This window comes from Macaca mulatta, chromosome 10 (assembly GCF_049350105.2).
Source record: "Macaca mulatta isolate MMU2019108-1 chromosome 10, T2T-MMU8v2.0, whole genome shotgun sequence".
Lineage (NCBI taxonomy): Eukaryota > Metazoa > Chordata > Mammalia > Primates > Cercopithecidae > Macaca > Macaca mulatta.
The window spans coordinates 10,691,102-10,715,188 of NC_133415.1; the positions used below are offsets into that span (position 1 = coordinate 10,691,102).

General features: G+C 39.1%; 1 protein-coding gene across 5 annotated transcripts in view; it reads left to right on the forward strand.

The window, feature by feature from the left end:
* ST13 (ST13 Hsp70 interacting protein) overlaps positions 1-22,353 on the forward strand; it is a 34,113-nt gene extending 11,760 nt beyond the window's left edge. For 3 of the 5 annotated variants that reach the window (XM_077948422.1, XM_077948420.1, XM_077948421.1), the window contains exons 4-12: positions 1,069-1,139; positions 5,643-5,709; positions 10,695-10,779; positions 10,910-11,020; positions 14,225-14,327; positions 15,929-16,045; positions 17,506-17,554; positions 19,853-19,986; positions 20,411-22,278. In XM_077948422.1, coding sequence (XP_077804548.1) covers positions 1,069-1,139; positions 5,643-5,709; positions 10,695-10,779; positions 10,910-11,020; positions 14,225-14,327; positions 15,929-16,045; positions 17,506-17,554; positions 19,853-19,986; positions 20,411-20,539 — 866 coding nt within the window. In that variant the 3' untranslated portion in view covers positions 20,540-22,278. 5 annotated transcript variants of the gene reach the window in all.
* Positions 22,354-24,087: the final 1,734 nt, after the last annotated feature.

Here is a 24,087-nt window from a genome sequence, read left to right on the forward strand (position 1 = left end):
AAACCCCGTCTCTACTAAAAATAAAAAAATTAGCCAGGCCTGGTGGCACACATCTGTAACTAAATATATTTTTAAATCTAGCCTTGGTACTTGATGCTGCATTAGCAGTAAGCCTTTATTTTAAAATTAAAATTTGTCCATGCTACTTTTTTTTTTTTTGAGACGGAGTCACGCTCTGTTGCCCAGGCTGGAGTGCAGTGGCCGGATCTCAGCTCACTGCAAGCTCCGCCTCCCGGGTTTACGCCATTCTCCTGCCTCAGCCTCCTGAGTAGCTGGGACTACAGGCGCCCGCCACCTTGCCCGGCTAGTTTTTTTTGTATTTTTTTTTAGTAGAGACGGGGTTTCACCGGGTTAGCCAGGGTGGTCTCGATCGCCTGACCTTGTGATCTGCCCATCTCGGCCTCCCAAAGTGCTGGGATTCCAGGCTTGAGCCACCGCGCCTGGCCTGCTACTTTTAAAAATGAAAGTAATTAGGGACCAGCTACAGTGGCTCGTGCCTGGAATCCTAGTGCTTTGGGAGGCTGAGGTGGGAGCATTTCTTGGACAACATAGTAAGATCCTGTGCCCCCCAAAATATTTTAATTTTAAAAAGGAAAGTAATGAAGATAATTATATTAAAATATTTTGATTTAAAGTATCACTGTAGCTTGTGTTACCTACATAAAGTGTTTTTGAAAAACGTATAGTACATCAGTGTGTAGAAGAAAATTATTTGAACTAAATCAGTTTGTTGATAATGACTAAATCGATGGTGTATTTATATACAAAGACTAAATCAGTGGTGTATTTATGTGTAATACTAGAAACTGCACGTGCCAACAACCCCCCTACAACCTGATGATAAATATCTTACATGATGTGAGAGTTAACGTACTTGTAGTCTTACCAAAGCAATGAAATGTTTAATGGGAACATATTTTAAAATGCATCAATATTTAAATCAAAATTAATTAAAACGAAATATTCAATTAATTGTACTAGACATAGTACATCAGTTTTTAATAATCTTGGGAGTGGCTACTATATTGCACAGTGCAGGTATTATTGTCATTTTCTCAACTTTGGCAGAAATTGATAAAGAAGGTGTGATTGAACCAGACACTGATTCTCCTCAAGAAATGGGAGATGAAAATGCAGAGGTAAGTTCGGTGACTTGATTTCCTGCTTTCCTGCTTATTCTAAGAAACGTGAAAGGTCCTCTTGTTGCAATTATTTTACGACACGATTCTTCCAGGAAAAGTGCGTAGTAAATCTTTCTCTGACTTCAGGCATTTAGGCAAGCATTGTATTTTACTACTTAAAATACTTGTGAAAATAAATACTGTTACTTTCTGTTTTATCTGTTTTTTAAGTTTGCGTCTGGTGTGACTGCTTGTTTGCACTGTAACGCAGAATTCACTTAAAATACATGTCTACTAGAATTCACTTAAAATACACATTTACTAGTGGAGTTGCTCTTAATGGAATATCTAATGCCAAATTGTATTCCAAAATGGTTTTGTCATAACGGGCCCTCAAGGGAGTAAAAATTGGTTCTTGGGAGGAGGGCTTGAAAAAAATTCTACGTATTATAATGGTTAGTGGTCCTCCAAAGACTCATAGAATATTAATATGTAGTGTATCTGTGGTATTAGAATTGGCGATGTGGAAATGAGGAAAAGATGTCTAAAAAGGCTCCTTGGTGTCTGATAAAACAGTTGAGAAACTCTAATATAGTAATAGCAGTTTTAAAAGATTGGTTTTTATCCTCAAAGCTTGATATTATCGAATTTCATCTTTGCCAGTATTGTGGGAAATGGTATCTTTTTTTGGCTTTTAGTTTGCATTTTCCTGGCCAGACACGGTGGCTCACACCTGTAATCCCAGCACTTTGAGAGACTGAGCTGGGTGGGTATCTGAGGTTAGGAGTTTGAGACCAGCCTGGCCAACATGGTGAAGCCCCGTCTCTACTAATAATACAAAAATTAGCCGGGTGTGGTGGTGCACGCCTGTAATCCCAGCTACTCGGGAGGCTGAGGCAGGAGAATCACTTGAACCCAGGAGGCAAAGATTGCAGTGAGCTGAGATCGCACCCCTCCACTCCAGCCTGGGTGACAGAGCAAAACTCTGTATTTAAAAAAAAAAAGAAAAAAATTGCATTTTCCTGATTCGTACTGAGGCCAAGCATATTTAAATGTTTATTGGCCATTCACCGGCATTTGCGAAGTCCTGTTTAAACTCTTTTCTTTCTTTTTGCTGAATCTCTTTCTTACTACTTTGTATTTCGTTTCAATATTCTGGATGCTAATAATTTGTTGCTGGTGCTGCATATATTTTCTACTAGTTTGTGACTCATCTTTGCTCATCTTCATGTTGTTTCAAAAATAGCATCTTTTAATGCAGATATTTTCTGCTTTATTACTTTATGGTTATAATCACTGTAGTGCATTGTTTTTTCTTTTCTGAACACTTTATACACTTACCTTTCACCTTTAGTCTGCCGGTCCCGCCAGTACTGAAATACACCGTTTCCGAATATTGTGGGTCTGTCTGAGGACTCTGTTGTTCTGCTTGTCTGTTTTTTTTCTGTTCACTAATGCCACATCGTTTGATACTGTCTTGTTATTTTGTAGAACAAGGACCCCCAAAACTTTTTAGTCTTTCAGCTGTTCTTTTTGTTTTTCCAAGTAAATTTTAGAAATAGGTTGGTCAAGTCTCCCCCGTCCCATTGTTTTTTTTCTCCTTTGTTAGAATTGTCTTAAATCTAAATCAAGTTCAGGAAAAGATATATCTCCTCACCATTGAGATAAAGTATCCATAAATAATGTTATCTGCCTAATTTTTAGGTGTTTTTAAAATGTTTTAATAACTTACTAACATGTTCCCTGTAAGTCTTGTGCTTTTTTTTTTTTTTTTTTTTTTGAGACAGGGTCTCACTCTTCCATCCAGGCTGGAGTGTAGTGGTACAATCATAGCTCACTGCACCCTTGACCCCCTGGGCTCAAGTGATCCTCCTGCCTCAGCCTCCTGACCAGCTGGGACTATAGTCATGTACCACCATGCCCAGCTAGTTTTTTATTTTTATTTTTAAAATTTTTAGTTGAGACAAAGTCTCAAAACTCCTGGCCTTCCAAAGTGCTGGGATTACAGGTATGAGTCGCTGCACCAGACCTAAGTCTTGTGCATTTTTGTTAAGAACAAATGTAAGTACTTTCTGTCACCATTTGTCAAAGGAAACTTTAAAGGTTAAATATTACGTTTATTGATGGTATTGCTTCTTTCATAATGTATCTAGGTTTATAATTTTTTATTTATCCTGCTTGGGATTCATTGAGCATCAAATTCTAGGGTTAACTTTCTTTAGCTCTAGAATATCTTCAGCTGTTATTTCATTCAAATATTGCCTCCTTCCTGTTTACTTTATGCTCTTAATTCTGAATCCCTGGTTATGTTAGACTTTTTCATTAATAAGTTTCATTTCTTTATCACTGTCTGCTGAAAAGCAGTCTGTACTTTCTCTGTTCCATTGATGTTTGAATTGGAGTGCTTGTGTTCTTCATTTTGGTACTTCAAATCTTTTCGAAGTCTACTTGGTTATTTAGAAGTCTTTTGCTCATTACTCATTTTCAGAATTTTATTAAACACATTAAATTCCTTGTTGAACTCTTTGCTGGTCTTACTCTGTTATTCATGGCTCTTGTTCATTAAGGTACCTTGTTTATTTTATGATGTGTGTTGTGTGTGATATTTTGAAAATGTGTTCTTTGGAACTTAACCTGTAGAAAATTTTTGAGGCCTAGTTAAGAAGGTGATGGCTTCCATCAAGTCACTGAATTGGTGCTACCAACTCAAGGCCCCCTTGAAATTCTCAGCATGGTGTTTTTTTGTTTGTTCCAGTTACTTTGGTAGTTGGATGAATTCCAGATGAAAGGCTGGCCGGTGGCTCTGAATTTTTAGGGGAAGTTCTTTTAATCTCACTACTCAACTGTCCGTTTCTGTAGGACAGGTTTATACCATTATGCTTGCCAGTGTTGGCATTTGGAGTTTCAGATTTATTTTGGAAAGTGTCTGGTTAGACCACATACATTCTTTTCCTCTGAATATAGACTTTGTATCCTATGGTCCTGCATTACCTTCAAAATAAAATTGCAGCCAGGAGTGGCGGCTCATGCTTCTAATTCCAGCACTTTTGGAGGCTGAGGCAGGCAAATGACTTGAGTCCAAGAGTTCCAGACCAGCCTGTGCAACATGACGAAAACCTGTCTCTATAAAAAAATGCAAAACATTTAGCTGGGTGCGAGCCTGTAGTTCCAGCTACATGTGAGGGGAGGCTGAGCCCAGGAGATGGAGGTTGCAGTGAGCCGTGATTGCACCACTGCACTGGAGCTTGGGTGACAGAGGTAGACCCTGTCTTTAAATAAAGAAAAAATAATTGTTATATTTAATTTTTTTTTTTTTTTTTTTTTTTTTTTGAGACGGAGTCTCGCTCTGTCACCCAGGCTGGAGTGCAGTGGCCGGATCTCAGCTCACTGCAAGCTCCGCCTCCCGGGTTCACGCCATTCTCCTGCCTCAGCCTCCCGAGTAGCTGGGACTACAGGCGCCTGCCACCTCGCCCGGCTAAGTTTTTGTATTTTTAGTAGAGACGGGGTTTCACCGTGTTAGCCAGGATGGTCTCGATCTCCTGACCTCGTGATCCGCCTGTCTCGGCCTCCCAAAGTGCTGGGATTACAGGCTTGAGCCACCGCGCCCGGCTATATTTAATATTTATTTTTTGTTTATTTTTTGTAGAGACGAGGTTTTGCCATGTTGCCCAGGTTGGTCTTGAATTCCTGGGCTCAAGGGATCCACCTGCCTCGGCCTTCCAAAGTGCTGAGATTACAGGCATGAGTTGTGTATTTTTTTCCTGTGGTTAAAGATCTCCTGAGCTTTCCATTTTAGGAGGATGTTTGCTGTAAGTCTTTGTTGTTTTTTTTTTTGCAGGGGTAGGGTGAGACATGGTCTTGCTCTGTGTCACCCAGGCTGGAGTGCAGTGACACAATCACGACTCACTACAGCCTTGACTTCCTGAGCTCAAGTGATCCTCCTAAGTCAGCCTCCTGAGTAGCTGGGACCAGATGCATGTGCCACCATGCCCAGCTTGGTTTTCTTTCTTTTTTTTTTTTTGGAGAGATGGGATCTCCCTCTGTTGCCTAGAAGCACATGTTGTTGTTCTTAACTAATCTTTATACTGTCAGCATCTTGTACAGTGTTTGGTCTATCTATATAGTATAGGTGCTCAGTAGTTGTTTGTGGGAACAAAGGAATGAGACCTTTCTCTTCTGAGAATTCAAACCTAAAAGGAGTTAGTTATCTCTGTGAGGAGATTGGGTTTAATGTTTATGGATAGCTGGGAAGGAGGTGGTATGCTTTGGTTGGGCGGGAAGGTTAAGCAAAGGTTGTATCTCGGGCACAGTGTAGGAGTAAAATTTGTTTTGTATAAAAGGTTAAAACTCATATGTAGTTTCTCACTAATGAGTTATCATAATTGTCTCTCTGTTCTCTGGAGACTAGAGAAGAATGAATGAAAATGGGTATTGTGACTGCACTTCATCCCTAAGAAAGTACGAATTGGTTCCTTCTCTCTCTCTCTACCAATTCTAAGAGGACTTTTATTTTCTTCCTAGATAACAGAGGAGATGATGGATCAGGCAAATGATAAAAAAGTGGCTGCTATTGAAGCTCTTAATGATGGTGAGTAATCTTTTTGCTACATTTCTATGGTAGTCAGAATATTTATTGCAGTAACTTAAATCGTGGTAAAGTAGAAGAGAAGTTACATGTACCTGTCCTGTACTAGAGAAGATAGTGTCCTATTATCCAGTCACTCTTTCCTCATTGATAAAGAGGCTGAAATCACTCAGTATGTATTACCTTCTCTCTGCAAGGACAGATTCTGATTTGATTCAGTGCCTCTGATTTCCTGACCCTATCATGGTGTTTTTCTACTGAGAAGAGGCTTTAAAGGGGTGAAAGGCTTTAAAGAAAAAAAAAATAGTAGTATTAGAACAGTGACCCTTAACTTTTTACATGCTAATACCCTTGACAGATGATGATGTTCATAGGCATAACAATCATTCCTAGTCAGAGCATGTTAGATTCTCTTCAGAAAATCCCCTCAGAGTGAGAAAGTGCTGATAGTATTCGGTTTTGTTTTTTTGTTTTTGTTTTGTTTTGTCTTTGAGACGGATTCTCGCTCTGTCACCCAGGCTGGAATGCAGTGGCGTGATCTCAGCTCACTGCAACCTCTGCCTCCCGGGTTCAAGCAATCCTTCTGCCTCAGCCTCCCAAGTAGCTGGGATTACAAGCGTGTGCCACCATGCCCAACTAATTTTTTGTATTTTTATTAGAGATGGGGTTTCACCATGCTGGCCAGTCTGGTCTCGAACTCCTGACCTGGTGATCTGCCCGCTTTAGCCTCCCAAAGTGCTGGGATAACAGGCATGAGGCACTGTGCCTGGCCTCTTTTTTTTTTTTTTTTTTGAGACAGAGTCTTGCTCTGTCACCCAGGCTGGAGTGCAGTGAGGCCATCTCGGCTGGGACTACAGGTGTCTGCCACCACGCCTGGCTAATTTTTTTTTTGTCTTTTTTAGTAGAGACGGAGTTAGCCAGGATGGTCTGGATCTCCTGACCTCATGATCCACCTGTCTTGGCCTCCCAAAGGGCTGAGATTACAGGCGTGAGCCACCGCGCCCGACCCTGGCCTCTTTTTTTTATATGTTTATTTTTTTAACTCTCCAAGGTAACAATAGGTTATTTTTTTCTTTTTTCTTTTTTTTTTTTAGTTGTATTTTATTTTATTTTTATTTTTGAGACACAGTAGTGCTTTGTCACCCAGGCTGGAATGCAGTAGTGCGATCTCGGGTCTCTGCAACCTCCCCCCCCGAGTCAAGCAATTCTCCTGCCTCAGCCTCCCTAGTAGCTGGGATTACAGGCGTGTGCTACCAGCTCCAGCTAATTTTTGTATTTTTAGTAGAGACGGAATTTCACCATGTTGGCCAGGCTGGTCTCGAATTCCTGACCTCGAGTGATCGGCCCGCCTCAGCCTCCCAAAGTGCTGGGATTACAGGCGCGAACCACTGTGCCCGGCCCATGGTAGTATTAAATATAATGTATAATCGGTTATAATTTGTAAGAACAAATCATGTATAAACTTGGGTACTGTGGCTGCTTGAGTAATATTTCATTCTTAATAACTGTGATAGTGTGTCACAATGCCATAGTCGACTAGATACTATTATATAGTGTTCATGTGCATTTGGACTTCATTATTAGATTTAGAAGATGACTGAAGTTATTTTTAGAATGAGTTCAGTATTAATGTTCTGAGTTGGTACATATTTTAAACATTTTGTGATTTTACCACCTGATTAGCTCCTTAGAACATGTTTATACTATTTTATACTGCAGTTGCCTTAATAATTTACTTTCCTGAAAAATATTATTCCTTTATTGCTTTCTGTTTACTTTAACCTAGGTTATTCTTACTTAGAGCTGTTTTTTATTATACTACTCTTGCTTGTAACCTGTGACTAAGTTTTGCATACGTATTTAAGATCTTCATCAGAGGATTATAGACCTGCCAGACTCAGACCCCTTATTTTACTTCTCCAGCCTTGTTTTCTCCAGTCAGACTTTACTGTTCTAGAATGTTTTTTACTTGTGCTATACTGTTTTTCTGGAAAGCTTTTCTTCACATATTTCAACCTTTAATTTATACCTATCAGTTGTTCCCAGCCATTGCTCTTCTATACCATTCCTTTTCTTTACACGAAAGTTTTGCTGATTTCCCTAGCACCTAAGTTTTAAGAGACAGAGTCTCACTCTGCCACTCAGGCTGGAGTGCAGTGGCATGGTCATGGCTCACTGCAGCCTCAAGTTTCCTAGGCTCAAGCAATCCTCCTGAGTAGCTGGGAATACAGGTGCATGCCACCATGCCTGGCTAATTATTATCTTTTTTTTTGGTAGAGGTAGGGTTTCACCCTGTTGTCCAGGCTCGTCTTGAACTCCTGGCCTCAAGCAGGCCTCCCAGCTCAGCCTCCAAAAGTGCTAGGATTACAGATGTGAGGCACTGTGCCCAGCCCATTTTAAAATTTACCGTCTCGGTAATATATAACAAAAGAAAAATGAGGCTATCACCTAATCATGTTTTTGTTTTCTTGTTTTTTTCTGAACTCTCTGTTCATGTGCCTTTGTAAATTTAATCTAGTTCTGATTTTAGAATTTATGCAATTTTCTAGTATATTCTAAAGGATAAAAGATTAGTATTCTAAAGCAGGGATTGTGAATCCAAGCCCCACCAAGGGTTGGTGAAGGCAGTTTTGTTTGGAGAATGTAGTTAAAACCTGGAGTATGGAGCCAGAATGCTATGGTTTGAATCCCAGGTCTGGCACTTAACTGTGGCTGCTTTCCCACTACAACAGCATCACTGAGTAGTTATGACAGATTGTATGGTCTGCAGAGATTAAAATAATTCTCATTTGGCCCTTTGCAGAAAACGTTTACCAACTCCTGAACTAAATGTATGGAGGAGCCATTTATTTAGTTGGGAAGATTCAGATTGGGAATAGATTTGGAAATGGGGTGGGAAATAGGAATTCAGTTTTTCAGTTTTGGCTGAGCGTGATGGTTCACACTTATAATCCCAACACTTTGAGGGGCCAGAGTGAAAGGATCTCTTGAGTCCAGGAGTCTAAGATCAGCCTGTTCAACACAGTGAGACTCCATCTCTTAAAAAAACACAAAGAATTAGTTGGATGTGGTAGCATGTTTCTGTAATCCAAGCTACTTGACAGGCTGAGATGGAGGTTCCCTTGAGGCTGGGAGGATCCTTTGAGCCCAGGAAGTTGAGGGTGCAGTGAGCTGTGATTGTGCCACTGCACTCCAACCTGGGTGACAGAGCAAGACTTTTTTTTTTTTTGATACGGAGTTTCGTTCTTGTTGCCCAGACTGGATGGAGTGCAATGGCGCAACCTTGGCTCACCTCAACCTCCGCCTCTCGGGTTCAAGCAGTTCTCCTGCCTCAGCCTCCCAAGTAGCTGGGATTACAGGCATGCGCCACCATGCATGGCTAATTTTGTATTTTTAATAGAGATGGGGTTTCTCCTTGTTGGTCAGACTGGTCTCGGGATTTCTCCATGTTGGTCAGACTGGTCTTGAACCCCCCGACCTCATGTGATCCACCTGCCTCGGCCTCCCAAAGTGCTGAGGTTACAGGCGTCAGCCACTGCGCCTGGCCAAGACCCTGTCATAAAAAAATTTAGGTTTTGAACATGGTAGGTCTGAGTTGCTTATTAGACATCCATGTGTAATTACCTATAATAGATACCTGTAATAGTAATTAATAAGACTGAGCATTTTTCTGTGTTGTTTTCGTGAGTTCCTTTCAAGTCCTTTACTCATTTGCTAACTGGCTAAGTATCTTTCATAGTGAATTGTGACATTTATTTTAAAATTTCTGTGTTCGGCCTGGCACAGTGGTACTCCCAGCTACTCAGAAGGCTGAGCTGGCAGAGGGGATCACTGGAGTCCAGGAGTTCGAGAGCAGCCTAGGTGACACAGTGAGGCCCAGTCTCTAAAAAAATTTTTTAATTAGCCAGGTTTACTGGTGTGGGCCTGTATTCGCAGCTACTCAGGAGCTGAGGTGGGATGATCACTTCAGTCTATAAGCTGTGATCTTGCCACTGTACTCTAGCCTGTGTGACAGACCCTGTCTCTTTAAAAAAAAAAAAATTCTATATTTGTCTTGCTTCCCCAAGATTTAGACTTTGTGCAAAGAACTGTTCTGATTCTATAGGGTGTTTTATGTGTTATATTACTTAAGGGATTAGTAAAGAAACTATGAGAATAGGACACAATGAATTATAGGTTATAGTCTTTTATGAATTCTAGTTTTGTTGAACTTTTATACCATTTCTTTGAATTCAAATAATGAGCATATTGTTGTTTTCTTTTAAAATCAGCCCTGTGAAGTTAGCATGGGTTCCTTTTCCTAAACTTAATTTTATCTTTTTAATTTAATGGATAAAAGAAAATCAATGGAATAAAATTAATTTATCCTTTAAATTGATTTTATCTTTTTACTTTATTTTATTTTATTTTTATTATTATTATATTTTGAGATGGAGTCACGCTCTGTCGCCCAGGCTGAAGTGCAGTGGTGCAATCTCGGCTCACTGCAAGCTCCGCCTCCCAGGTTCACGCAGTTCTCCTGCCTCAGCCTCCCGAGTAGCTGGCACTACAGGCACCCACCCACATGCCCAGCTAATTTTTTGTATTTTTAAGTAGAGACAGGGTTTCACTGTGTTAGCCAGGGTGGTCTCAATTTCTGGACCTCGCGATCCGCCCACTTTGGCCTGCCGAAGTGCTGGGATTACAGGTGTGAACCACCGCGCCCGGCTACTGTTTTCTTAAACATAATCAATATGAGTCATACTAGGAATGTGCTATTCTATTGTTAGTTAGGGGCTTATGTACCCAGAAATTGCCTTACCTCATGAGTTACAGTATAGATGTGCTAAGATTTGCTTTCAAGAGCCAGTTTTTGTATAACTTAGGTGTCTTTTTTATTTTTACTTGATGAAAAGAAAAATGTAGAAGACTTAACTGGATAAAAGATAAAAACTTTTTATTAATATTTTTATCCTCTCAATATTTCGATAACTTTTGTTTCACTTTAGGTGAACTCCAGAAAGCCATTGACTTATTCACAGATGCCATCAAGCTGAATCCTCGCTTGGCCATTTTGTATGCCAAGAGGGCCAGGTGAGAACTCTAAACAGAAAAGCATCCCCTGGCGAATAATTTCTGCACATTTGTTTAAATAGAGTTGCTTCTGTGTTGATCCCAAAAGTTTTACTGAAATGAATACTTTTTAATAACACTTATTTTTCAGTGTCTTCGTCAAATTACAGAAGCCAAATGCTGCTATCCGAGACTGTGACAGAGCCATTGAGATAAATCCTGATTCAGCTCAGCCTTACAAGTGGCGAGGGAAAGCACACAGGTAAATAATTGAATTTAATTATTTTCAGAACTCTTTACATTTAAATCTGATGTTTTAAGATGCTTTGTTTAAACAAAAATACAGAAGTTCCTAATGACTTAATTTTCAAATTAGTATGTACTTAGTGTCAAGAAATGAGATAGCTTGTAGACAGCTGCTTAAAAGGCAAAAGAAAAAAAGGAAATTTTTTTAAAAAGGAAGTGAGAATATAGAAAGGAAGAAATAAAATAAAAATTCTTTTCATTTTTTTCATTCAAATGAAGCTACTTTTACCAGTTTTTGACTACATATGGCCAAATATAAGGTAAGGATTTTTCCTTAAAATTAATTCCAGGAAAAGAAAGAATGATCTTTTATCAGTGTCCTTACAAATTTTCTCTTACTTTCAGACTCTGTAAGTTAGCATTGAATTACCAATGTATTATAGAAGAAGGAGTATGCCAGCCTGAAACTACTTCAGTCACTGCTAGGCCACCTGAAAAATTAGGAAAAGGAAGGGGGGCATAAAGAGGGGAATTTAACCCAGATTAGTAATTATACCTTGCAGCAAAACTTACGAATATTTGTATCTTGGGGATGAAGCGTTCAGTGACTTTCACATGTTACATGGGTTGAAAGGTCTTATACCTCAAATGTGGATGGAAGTAAAGATGGATATGTTTAGGACAACTGTATTAGCTGACTCAGAGTAGCTCTAGTGGATTTTATGACGCATTAAAGATAAACATTAAAAGTTGAAATAAAATTTATTAATGCTGTGTCAGCACAGGAAAAGCGCATGCATTGCTGTTGATCCCTTTTGAAATCCCATTAGTCCAAGTTTTTCTTTCCCTTCTAATACAAGACAGCGTTGGCTCATCTTGTGCTTTGCTTGTCTCAGACTGAAAATAAGCCATTTCTGTGGGAAATCATGGTTCATTATAGTGGAAACTAAGATTTGATCACTATGCGTGTTCATTGCTTCTGGTATGTACTGTCATTTCAGTGAACAGCTAGAAAAAGACATTTTAAAAATCATGAATTTAAGGAAAAAATGCTTGAAATTATGAGTTTATACTGATATTTTCTATTAAAATTTAACATTAAATGTTTTGTTTTACCTTTTAGTTTGTATTTTTGACACTTAACGTAAAAATTTTTGTCCTAGTTTTACATTTACTTACTACAGTGCTATGATATACATAAAACTGTTTCAGAATTATAATACCTTAAAAACAGTATATGCCCTAAGTAAAGTTTGAAGGTTTTTTTGGAAGTTTTTGTTTTGCTTTGTCTTTTGTTTTTAGACAGAGTCTCACTCTGTCACCCAGGCTGGAGTGCAGTGGTGCGATCTTGGCTCACTGCAACTTTCGCCTCCCAGGTTCAAGTGATTCTCCTGCCTCAGCCAGCCTCCTGAGTAGCTGGGATTACTTACAGTCATGCCCCACCATGCCCAGCTAATGTTTTGTATTTTTGGTAGAAAGGGGGTTTAGCCCATTGGCCAGGATATTCTCAAACTCCTGGCCTCAAGTGATCTGCCCTCCTTTCCCTCCCAAAACATTAGGATTACAGGCATGACCCAAGGATGTTCTTATTCTTAGAATATATATCCCACTTGAAATATACAGTCAAGATAACGGTATGAAAAGTTACTTGAGGCCGGGCGCGGTGGCTCAAGCCTGTAATCCCAGCACTTTGGGAGGCCGAGGCGGGCGGATCACAAGGTCAGGAGATCGAGACCACAGTGAAACCCCGTCTCTACTAAAAATACAAAAAATTAGCTGGGCGCGGTGGCGGGCGCCTGTAGTCCTAGCTACTCAGGAGGCTGAGGCAGGAGAATGGCGTGAACCCAGGAGGCGGAGCTTGCAGTGAGCCGAGATCGCGCCACTGCACTCCAGCCTGGGCAACAGCGTGAGACTCCGTCTCAAAAAAAAAAAAAAAAAAAAAAAAAAAAAAAAGTTGAATTTGTTTTTTCTGTGTAGCTTATGTTGTTAATAAAATACACAGTTTTTTGTTTTTTGTTTTGAGGAGTTTTGCTCTTTCACCCTGGCTGGAGTAAAGTGGTGCAATCTCGGCTCATTGCACCCCCTTCACCCCGCCCCGGGCTCAAGCGGTTCTCCTGCCTCAGCCTCGCTAGTAGCTGGGATTACAGGTGTGCACTACCATGTCTGGCAAATTTTTTATTTTAGAGATGGGGTTTTGCCACGTTGGCCAGGCTGGTCTTGAACTCCTGACCTCAGGTGATTCACCAGCCTCAGCCTCCCAGAGTGCTAGGATAACAGGCATGAGCCATTGCGCCTAGCCATAGCTTATTTCTGTTTTTTTTTTTTTTGAGATGGAGTCTTCCTCTGTCACCCAGGATAGAGTGCAGTGGTGTGATCTTGGCTCATTGCAAGCTCCGCCTCCCGGGTTCATGCCATTCTCCTGCCTCAGCCTTCCGAGTAGCGAGGACTACAGGTGTCTGCCACCACGGCTGGCTAATTTTTTGTATTTTTAGTAGAGACAAGGTTTCACCATGTTAGCCAGGATGGTCTTGATCTCCTGACCTCACGATCTGTCCGCCTCAGCTTCCCAAAGTGCTGGGATTACAGACATGAGCCACCGCACCCAGCCACACAGCTTATTTGTTTGTATTGAGGTTTAGGATTTGCTTTATTTCCATTTTTCTGATTTTATTTTTTGAGTATGTAAAGCATTTAAATGTTTGAAGAGTTACACCTGAGTTAAAAGGTATACCCAGAGAATTGTAAATTTCCGTTGCTGTCTCCTGTACCCCATTCTCACCTACCCCCACCAATCTGTAGTTTCTGGCTTACCTGTTCTGTGTTTTTCATAAAGCCTGTACACGTGTATTATTTTCTCTTCTGTCTTACATAGAAGGTAGCTAAAAGCTAACACATTATGTTAGTCCTGGTTTGGGTGAGTTGAAAGTTACTGCTCTATATACTTTTTAGAAAATTTTATGATACTCTGAATTAAGAAAAATTTTGTTTTTTAGCTTTTAGTAGGAGATCAGCTTTAAATAGAGGAAATTTAAATGTTTTTATAGAGTTAACTAAAGTGGGATATAGTAACTGAATTGGTTGGTGAAAGTTTATAGTTAATATTTAACTTAAGCCTGTTTTAGAACAATCTTTTTTTTTTTTTTTTAAGGAAAAAAAGATACCATGCCACATAGGTGAATATGTATAAAAGGCTCCTAAAATGAGTGTAAATCTGTTTCAGACTTCTAGGCCACTGGGAAGAAGCAGCCCATGATCTTGCCCTTGCCTGTAAATTGGATTATGATGAAGATGCTAGTGCAATGCTGAAAGAAGTTCAACCTAGGGTATGTTAAAGTAGAGAAAGGAAAGTCATTAGTTTAATACTCCATCGCTCGAGTGCTTAGCCCCTGACAGCTGTAATTCATCTGAAAAATAGGCAAAGAAACTATCGGAAGATATAATCTGTAATTGCTGAAGTTTGTGCTCAACTCTGGAGATCTCATTAGGTTTTCATGCTTTCATTTCTCATGCATTATTAGAGCAAACTCTGTTACTTTGGAAGCTTGCAGTGGAATTATAACCAGAAAATTAGAAAAGAGGGTATCAGGTTTACAACAAGGAAACAAATAGAAAATCTATAATTAGCATTACCCAAGATTGAATCTGATGTGTCCTTAGATATCATAGGTGTATACAGCCACTTTATAAAGCAAGAAGCCTTGTGGAAGTTAAGAAGTTTCAGTCTTCCTGCCGGGCGCAGTGCCTCACGCCTGTAATCCCAACACTTTGGGAGGCCAAGGCGGGTGGATCATGAGGTCAGAAGTTCAAGACCAGCCTGGCCAACATAGTGAAACCCTGTGTCTCCTAAACACAAAAAATTAGCTGGGTGTGGTGGCACGAGCCTGTAATCCCAGCTACTTGGGAGGCTGAGGCAGGAGAATCACTTGAACCTGGGAGGTGGAAGGTTGCAGTGAGCTAAGATCAGGCCACTGCACTCCAGCCTGGGTGACAGAGCGAAGCTGTCTTAATAAAACAAAGAATTTTCAATCTTTAAAAAATAATAATATTGAATCCCAAAGGTAGAACATTCCAGCTTTTAAGGATGATTTTTCTCTGAAATTGTTGGTTAAGATAATATTAATGTGTTTACATGGTAAATCTTTCATTCTGTGGGAAGTTCAACTGTCAGGAATTTACTCTGAGATTTTAAGATAGTGGAAATTGTATTGAATTTAATTATTTACTGCCAGAGAGTTCATTTGGTTTTCTGTTTTCTTCTTAAAATAGGGCAAAGTTGTAACTTTGTCAGCAAAGTATAAACAAGCTAAAGTGACAGTTGAATATGAATCTCTTAAATTTACTTTATTCTCTGAGGAAATAACAGATCCAGAGCATTTATTTGATACTACTAACTAGTGTCTGGTACACATATTTACATTTTCCCCTCTTAATCCCTATAGCAATTTGATAAGACTAAATATTTCTTCCTCTCCTATTTTATGGATACAGAAGCTTAAATATACTGTGACATATACTTGGTGTATGTGTTCCCAGTTTTTGCCTTCCCAGGTTGACATCCGTAATGATACTCTTTCCACTGATCTCAGCTGTCCTTCTGAAACCTAAACACTGTATCTGGTAGAAACTAGCAGGCAAGAATTGTCATGCACTTAGAAACCTATTTGTTAATCTTTGAGCTTAATTGTTTGAGATTGTAACATTTCTAACTTCAAATCCCAGGCCCCTTTACTCTGTTTTACAGTGCCTCGTGCAGTTGAGGTTGGTTTTGTTAAAGCCTGAGCTTGTGTTAGGTCTTTTTCTACAAGACAAATCTGTCATTTTTCTGAACTGCATGTTGAATTAAACATCTCTCCACAAAAAATATTTGTGTTGATGTTATTCAGCTTTTGGAGCAGGCTTATTTTGCTATGGCTCTTTTTTCTAGGCACAGAAAATTGCGGAACATCGGAGAAAGTATGAGCGAAAACGTGAAGAGCGAGAGATCAAAGAAAGAATAGAACGAGTTAAAAAGGCTCGAGAAGAGCATGAGAGAGCCCAGAGGGTAAATTTCCTATAGCAAAGCCATGAAAGGAAAATACAGCAAATTATATAGAGGTTTTAGGACACTAAAATTCTAATTGCTGGCTCTTTTATTTAATGCTGGCTACAGTTCTATAGAGTAATGATATTATGTATAAGGAGTCTCCTTTCACTGTGTCTAATTTTGGGGGCATTTTTAGTCTTTTTTTGTTTTGTTTTGTTTTGTTTTGAGACGGAGTCTCGCTCTGTCGCCCAGGCTGGAGTGCAGTGGCGCGATCTCGGCTCACTGCAAGCTCCGCCTCCTGGGTTTACGCCATTCTCCTGCCTCAGCCTCCTGAGTAGCTGGGACTACAGGCGCCCGCCACCGCGCCCGGCTAATTTTTTGTATTTTTAGTAGAGACGGGGTTTCACTGTGGTCTCGATCTCCTGACCTTGTGATCCGCCCGCCTCGGCCTCCCAAAGTGCTGGGATTACAGGCGTGAGCCACCGCGCCCGGCCTATTTTTAGTCTTAAATTCTTCAGTGAGCTTTTATTTCACCATTTTATATTCTTGTTTGTGTTTTTATAAAATCAGGAGTTTTTCCAGGTCAGGTAATTGAAACGTGGCAGTATTATTGTTTGATCTTTTGAGGATGCTTGGCCAGATTAATTCAATTTATGATTCCTCCTCTCTTCCAACAGTGGATGCGTTGCTATTTACAATTGATTCTAGCAGGGTAAGGTGGCAAGTGCCTGTAGTCCCAGCTGTTTGGGAGGCTGAGGTGGGAGGTTCACTTGAGCCCAGGAGTTCGAGACTAGCCTGGGCAACATCGTGTGATGCTGTCTCTTTAAAAAATAACAATAATTCATCTACTCATTTCTAACGTTGAATGAAGGAACATAAGGCTGTATTATATAACTCATTTCTAATTTTTTGTCCATTTAATATTAAGCATCAATACTTGATTTTAAGGTTATAGTTTATAATCTGTAAAAGTAATTTATCTCCTTGATATTTAAAAGCAATATATCTCCTTGATAATTTTATAACTACATGTGAGGGAAATTTATTTTTCATTCATTTTCTTTTAAAAAGCAGCAAAAACAAATCAATAAATCTACATTTGTATTATGTAGGGAGAGTATGGAAAAGATGTACCTAGGAAACAAAAGTCATGGTAGTCTTGGTAATCTAGCCACGTCCTTCCCTGTAGGTGTTTTAAAACCAGGATGAATTTAGAGTTTTCATATTAATACTGTAAATTGTTTTCCAGGTTTGTTTCCAGAGTAGAAGTAAAACACTTGAAATTATTACAGAGAATAATGCCCACTGAGAATCCAGTTGGAAAAAATGTTGGAAGGGGGTATGGGGTATATCCTTTAGTTCAGTATTGCCATCTACTAGGTTATTTTACAATTTTTTCATGGTCTTGCATGGACAAGTTGAATGGACAGCACTTATTTCTTCTTTTATTATATAATTTATTTCCTTTTGTGTCAAAGGAGGAAGAAGCCAGACGACAGTCAGGAGCTCAGTATGGCTCTTTTCCAGGTATATTTAAAGAAAAGTTGAAATTTGTTCTATTATACAGTGATATTCTAATATAATACTCAATATTTATTATAACGTGATGTTCTAATTTTGTTCTCTTATACAGTGATATTCATGAAGAACTTAGGTAAAAGAAGTGATGGAATTATTAGGCATAAAAATGATGTTTTGAGTCCAGTGTAAAAATAGCATATTATTATTTTTCTTTCAAATGTGATCAGAAATTGCTAGTGAGGCAAATCTTTGAATACCAGAGAACAGGACTAACACGGAGATAGAAGAGATGGAAAAGGCACGCAGAAGATTTATTGAGTACTTCCTGATTACGACAGTGTGGAATTTATATAAAGACTAGGACAAGACTTAATTTTTTGTTTTTTAAACAGCTGTCTCCAGTTGTTCAATGGTAACTAGCTTTCTCTTAAGGAAAGTTTTTAGAGGCTATTTATGCTTATATGTCACTGGTTAGAACTTAGCTGCATGATCTGAGACTAGAAAATCTAGTGCACAGCAACAGAATTCAAACCTAGAACAAATACTGAGGATGACCTGATGTTTGAAGAAAAAGCAAGAAATTAAATTTAGCTCATAGTTTACTTCCTATTTAAAATATAAATAATCTTATTGTCAGATACCTTTGTTTTGGAAAGTGACTGCTAATGTTGGGCTAGTACTAGAGATAATTTTCTGTTATGTACATTTTATTTAGATTGACAAGCCTTGGGTCAGTAATTGTGTTATGGGTAGGCACTAATTTTTCAAAGCATTGGGGTAAGTAGGGACAGCAAGAGAAGCTAGAAGTTGTTTTATGGTCCCCTTAGATTTCTTCATCTGTGGTTGTTAGTTATTAATGGCCATGTTTTAATTACTGTTGAGGCAGGTAGAAATGACTTTATCATGTGTTTCCTTCTTTAAAACGGCTTTACTTACAGTGACCCTTTGTAGAATACATTGTTATCTTTCTCTATATTATTAATTATAATTTTAGAGTATCTCCAGTAGACATACAGGTTTGTGATATTGAAGAACAGAGTAGATTATTTGGGTTTATAATCTAACAAATTATAATGGGAGGATAAAATCCTTTTTGCTGGAGCATTATTCTCTGTAAAGAAGCACCAGGATTTCTTGTTAAAAATGCAGGTTTCCAGTTTAACTTTCAGATAATTTTTATTTTATTGGAGATGGAAATGAAAAATCAACAGATAAACAAGCCTTTAAAGTAGTCCTTAACTGAAGGAAGATCTGTGCTAGATGAGTATAATTGAAACAAAAACCTAAACTCATATGAATCAATTTTAAATTGAAACAGACAAATATGCAAGAATGGAAAGTTGAAAGATGATCAAAATGACTATAATCTAAGGAACTGTTAGATGACTCTTTGCTTTTAAGGTGAAATTAGTCTTTTTTTTAACAGTGTTATTACTAGAAAACAGTTGCTGAGCACAGTGGCTCACACTGGTAATCCCAGCATTTTGGGAGGTTGAAGCAGGCAGATCACCTGGGGTCAGGAGTTCGAGAGTGGCCCGGCCAACGTGATGAAACCCCGTCTCTACTAAAAATACAAAACTTAGGTGTAGTGGTGCGTGCCTGTAGTCTCATCTACTTGGGAGACTGAGGCAGGAGAATTGCTTAAACCCGGGAGGCAGAGGTTGCAGTCAGCCAAGATGGCACCAGTGCACTGTAGCCTGGGTGACAGAACAGGACTCTGTCTTAAGACAAACAAAAATAAAAAACTGTTATTACTAGAAAAATGCTGATCCAGGAGGTAGCAAAGTGAGATTTACAGCCTTGTTTTTGTTTTTTTTTTTTTTTTGAGACGGAGTCTCGCTCTGTCGCCCGGGCTGGAGTGCAGTGGTCGGATCTCAGCTCACTGCAAGCTCCGCCTCCCGGGTTTACGCCATTCTCCTGCCTCAGCCTCCCGAATAGCTGGGACTACAGGTGCCCGCCACCTCGCCCGGCTAGTTTTTTGTATTTTTTTTAGTAGAGACGGGGTTTCACCGTGTTAGCCAGGATGGTCTCGATCTCCTGACCTCGTGATCCGCCTGCCTCGGCCTCCCAGAGTGCTGGGATTACAGGCTTGAGCCACCGCGCCCGGCCCACAGCCTTGTTTTTTAAGAGATAATTAGAAGCTATAACTTGTGTCTTGTGTCAGTCTGATTAGAATTTTCAGACTCTTCAGACTACTTCGTGCTTAGTGGCACCCTTATTCGTTGAACCTGTGCTTTTTGTGGATGAAGTACTGTGACAGAATATTTGGGAGTATGATTAGTGTCTCTTCATTTTTTATTACAGGTGGCTTTCCTGGGGGAATGCCTGGTAGTTTTCCCGGAGGAATGCCTGGAATGGGAGGGGCCATGCCTGGAATGGCTGGAATGCCTGGACTCAATGAAATTCTTAGTGATCCAGAGGTTCTTGCAGCCATGCAGGTAAGACTTGGAAGAACTTTGGACTTTGTATCATTAAGGCAATTATTTCATAATTCTGTGTGGAGACAAAGGTTACTCTTGTAGCTATTTTTTATTTATCACAGTTATCAAATAGCTAATTATGCAGGAGTGACATTTATGTTCTTTATGCAGAGTGAGTAAATTAAATTTTTAAAACTAGGAAATACTTAGTAATGATTGGCAATTATATCCAGTTGTCCTTTTCTTTGTATCACAATTGTGCTTTTTTCATCATATAGTTCAAATGACATAATTCAGCTTGATTTTGATACTTCAAGCACTTGTCTAAACGCCATTTAACTATGACCAAATTATAGGTCTAAATAAGAGATGGAATTTAGGATAATAAACTTATTGACCCAGTAGGATACTTTTTAAATACTAACAAACCCTTTGTTTTCAGGATCCAGAAGTTATGGTGGCCTTCCAGGATGTGGCTCAGAACCCAGCAAATATGTCAAAATACCAGAGCAACCCAAAGGTTATGAATCTCATCAGTAAATTGTCAGCCAAATTTGGAGGTCAAGCGTAATGCCCTTCTGATAAATAAAGCCCTTGCTGAAGGAAAAGCAACCTAGATCACCTTATGGATGTCGCAATAATACAAACCAGTGTACCTCTGACCTTCTCATCAAGAGAGCTGGGGTGCTTTGAAGATAATCCCTACCCCTCTCCCCCAAATTCAGCTGAAGCATTTTACAGTGGTTTGCCATTAGGGTATTCATTCAGATAATGTTTTCCTACTAGGAATTACAAACTTTAAACACTTTTTAAATATTCAAAATATTTAAAACAAATTTAAAGGGTCTGTTAATTCTTATATTTTTCTTTACTGATCATTTTGGATTTTTTTTCTTTGAATTGGGCAGGGAAGATATGTATGGAAGATTATTGCTCTAATTTGAGTGAAATAAAAGTTACTAGTGCGAGGCAAACATAACTCATTTGAGGATAAAATTTGTGTTAGATATGTGGTTCCTGATGCATTTTGACTTGTCTTTTTAAATGCTTTATCTTTTTCTTTAAAGATTTATTTCAATAAAACTAATTGGGACCACCCGTATTTCAGTAGGACCTGGGTAGGGATTGGAAGTACTTAGCAGGGCAGCAGCAGTCTTGCTGTGTTTTATATAACATGCATCCTTGGGCAGGTTGCCCTTAAATCTTACACTGTGGTGAAGGGATGATTTTTTTTGTAATGCTGCAGTAGAGTTGGAGTTCTCTTCTTGTCCAGTATATCTAATAAGTGTTTCATATTATTTCCACATAAGGGAAATAAGGGAGTACTTTTCTTTTTATATTTTTACGCTTAAAATTCTCTTTCCTAGTCAAAAATTGCCCAACTCTGTGTTTGTTTTCTGCTTGTTAGGTTTTTCTCCCTTACTTTTCTTGGGCTAAAGACAGGCTTTTTCCACCAGCATCATCACTGCTATCATCATTAACAGCATAACTATACAAGCATATTTAATGCTGAGTTTAATTTAATATGTAATACATATGGTAATTGTAGGGTAATACCCACAACAACTGTAGTTTCTTACTTGGCCAAGAGAATGCTTATTTAAGTGTTAGACTTCCGTTCTGGCAAAATCTTGCCATATCAGAAGACATTGGAAAGAGGGATTCCCTTTGGTGTTTGGTCTTCTACTTAGAAAATACTTATTGCAGTTAGAGTTTATCTTGTAGTATTCATCTTTATATTCTGAAGATAATATGGTTTGAATTAAGTTGATATACACAGAGGGGAACCAATTTTTTTGATCCAATGTGAATTATAAATGAGATAATCCACAGTTATTCATTGTGGAGTTGTTGAGACTATGAAAGACTCATTGTCTTTGTATTCAGCTCTTAAATAGTGTAACCATACCCCCACCTCTGCTTGCTTTCTTTCCCTCCCCTCCGATGATAAAGAAAATGATAAATTTTCTGTTGTGCATTCAATTCTTATTTTAAATAAGACTAAGTATAGGCATTGTACCTGACATTGCTACGTTTCTACCAGTGTTTCAATTTAAAGTGCTAGTGTTTAAAAACATTTTCAAGGGATAAGACCTTCTGTATTTTGCTTATTTGAAGAATCAGTGGTAGGAGCAGTGAAGTAAATTCTATGGAGTACATTTCTAAAATCATAAATAAGTTTATTCAGGTTCTAACCCTTTGCTGTACACAAGCAGACAGAAATGCATCTGTTACATAAATGAGAAAAAGCTATTATGCTGATGGAGCATGCTGCTTAAATCCTTTAAAAACACTCACCATATAAACTTGGATTTGAGGTTGTGTGTTCTTTTTCTTAACGTGTAGAGTTCTCCTTTCTCAAAATTGCCAGTGCGTACTTGGCTTCACTGAAGAACAGTTTCTTCTGGATTCCTTATTTGATTTATTTAACCTAATTATATTCTAATATTGCAAATATTACCATAAGTGGGTAAAAGTAAAATTACTCTTCTGAAAATGTGTCCTGTGCTTTTAGATTTTTAAATTCCATAATATACATTCTTAATTTTCAACTCAATATTCTAAACTAGAAATGTTTTCTTGTACTAATGATGCTATCAGAAGGAAGTTTTTTTCTGCTTAAAAATATAGTTATGTTTCTAGCTATGTTAAAAAATACGGTTTCAAACTGGATTTTGGGCAGGTGCGGTGGCTCACGCCTGTAATACCAACACTTTGGGAGGCCGAGGCAGGCAGATCAGGAGTTTGAGACCAGCCTGGCCAACATGGCGAAATCCTGTCTCTACTAAAAAATACAAAAATTGCTGGGTGTGGTGGCTCACTCCTGTAATCCCAGCACTTTGGGAGGCCAAGGTGGGCAGATCACGAGGTCAAGAGATCAAGACCATCCTGGCCAATATGGTGAAACCCTGTCTCTACTAAAAAATACAAAAAAAACTAGCCAGGCGTGGTGGTGGGCGCCTGTAGTCCCAGCTTCTTGGGAGGCTGAGGCAGGAGAAGGGCATGAACCCAGGAAGCAGAGCTTGCAGTGAGCCGAGATTGTGCCACTGCACTCCAGCCTGGGTGACATAGCAAGACTCTGTCTCAAAAAAAAAAAAAAAAAAACACAAAATTTAGCCAGGCATGGTGTTGGGCACCTGTAATCCCAGCTACTCGGGAGGCTGAGGCAGGAGAATCACTTGAACCTGGGAGGCAGAGGTTGCAGTGAGCTGAGATCGTAAAACACTGCCTCAAAAAACAAAAACTAGATATTAATTCCCCCACCCCCCGCCCCTGCCTTTTTGTAGCATATGTTCTATTTATGTCTCTGGTACTCAAGTTATTTACTAGGTATATTAGGCTGCAGACTATTAAGTGCTGCAAACAAGAACCCCTAAAAAACAGGTACTTTATTTTGAGTAGCTGTTCAGAGGCAGGCATTCTGCCATACATAGAAGGTAGCTTCCATTTCTAGGTCCAAAGTTGCTTGCTCTGGTGCTCATCCTCCAATTGAGGAAATAGGAGAAGGGGGGTCTGGGAAACATGCTGAGATACTGAAGCTAATATATGAAGTTAACATTTTATTACTTCTAATATCCCATTGGTCAGTTTGTGTGTTGAGGCTATGTTTAGCTGCAGCGAAAGCCAGTTTGTCATCCATAACTGTGTGGTCACGTGCTCAAGAAAAAACTTACGTAGAAACAGGAAAGACTTGGGGTGACACCTAGCAGTCTGCCATACTAGGAAATACTAGTATGATAAGATAAAGGAGAAACAATTTCAGAGATTTGCTCATGACTAAAATGAATGCATTTTGAGTAGGCACAGGTAAGTAGTGTTTGTGCCAAACCCTGTTAACCGTTTGCAAGTATTGGATCAATTCTGATAATGACCATAAGGGTAGATACTGTTAGCACCACTTTACAATTTTATAGATAAGGAAACTGAAGCACTTAATAAGTAAATTGCCCAGGATAACACAGCTGATTATTTGTAAAGCTGAAATTCTTGAATACAGAGGTTTGTGGCTTCAAAGGGCTTCCTCCCAAACTCTATACTGTGCTGCCTGCGTACAAGGTTGATTCCTGCAGAATTGTTTAAGGAACTGAAAACAACTAAAATGTACATTTGAATAAGGTT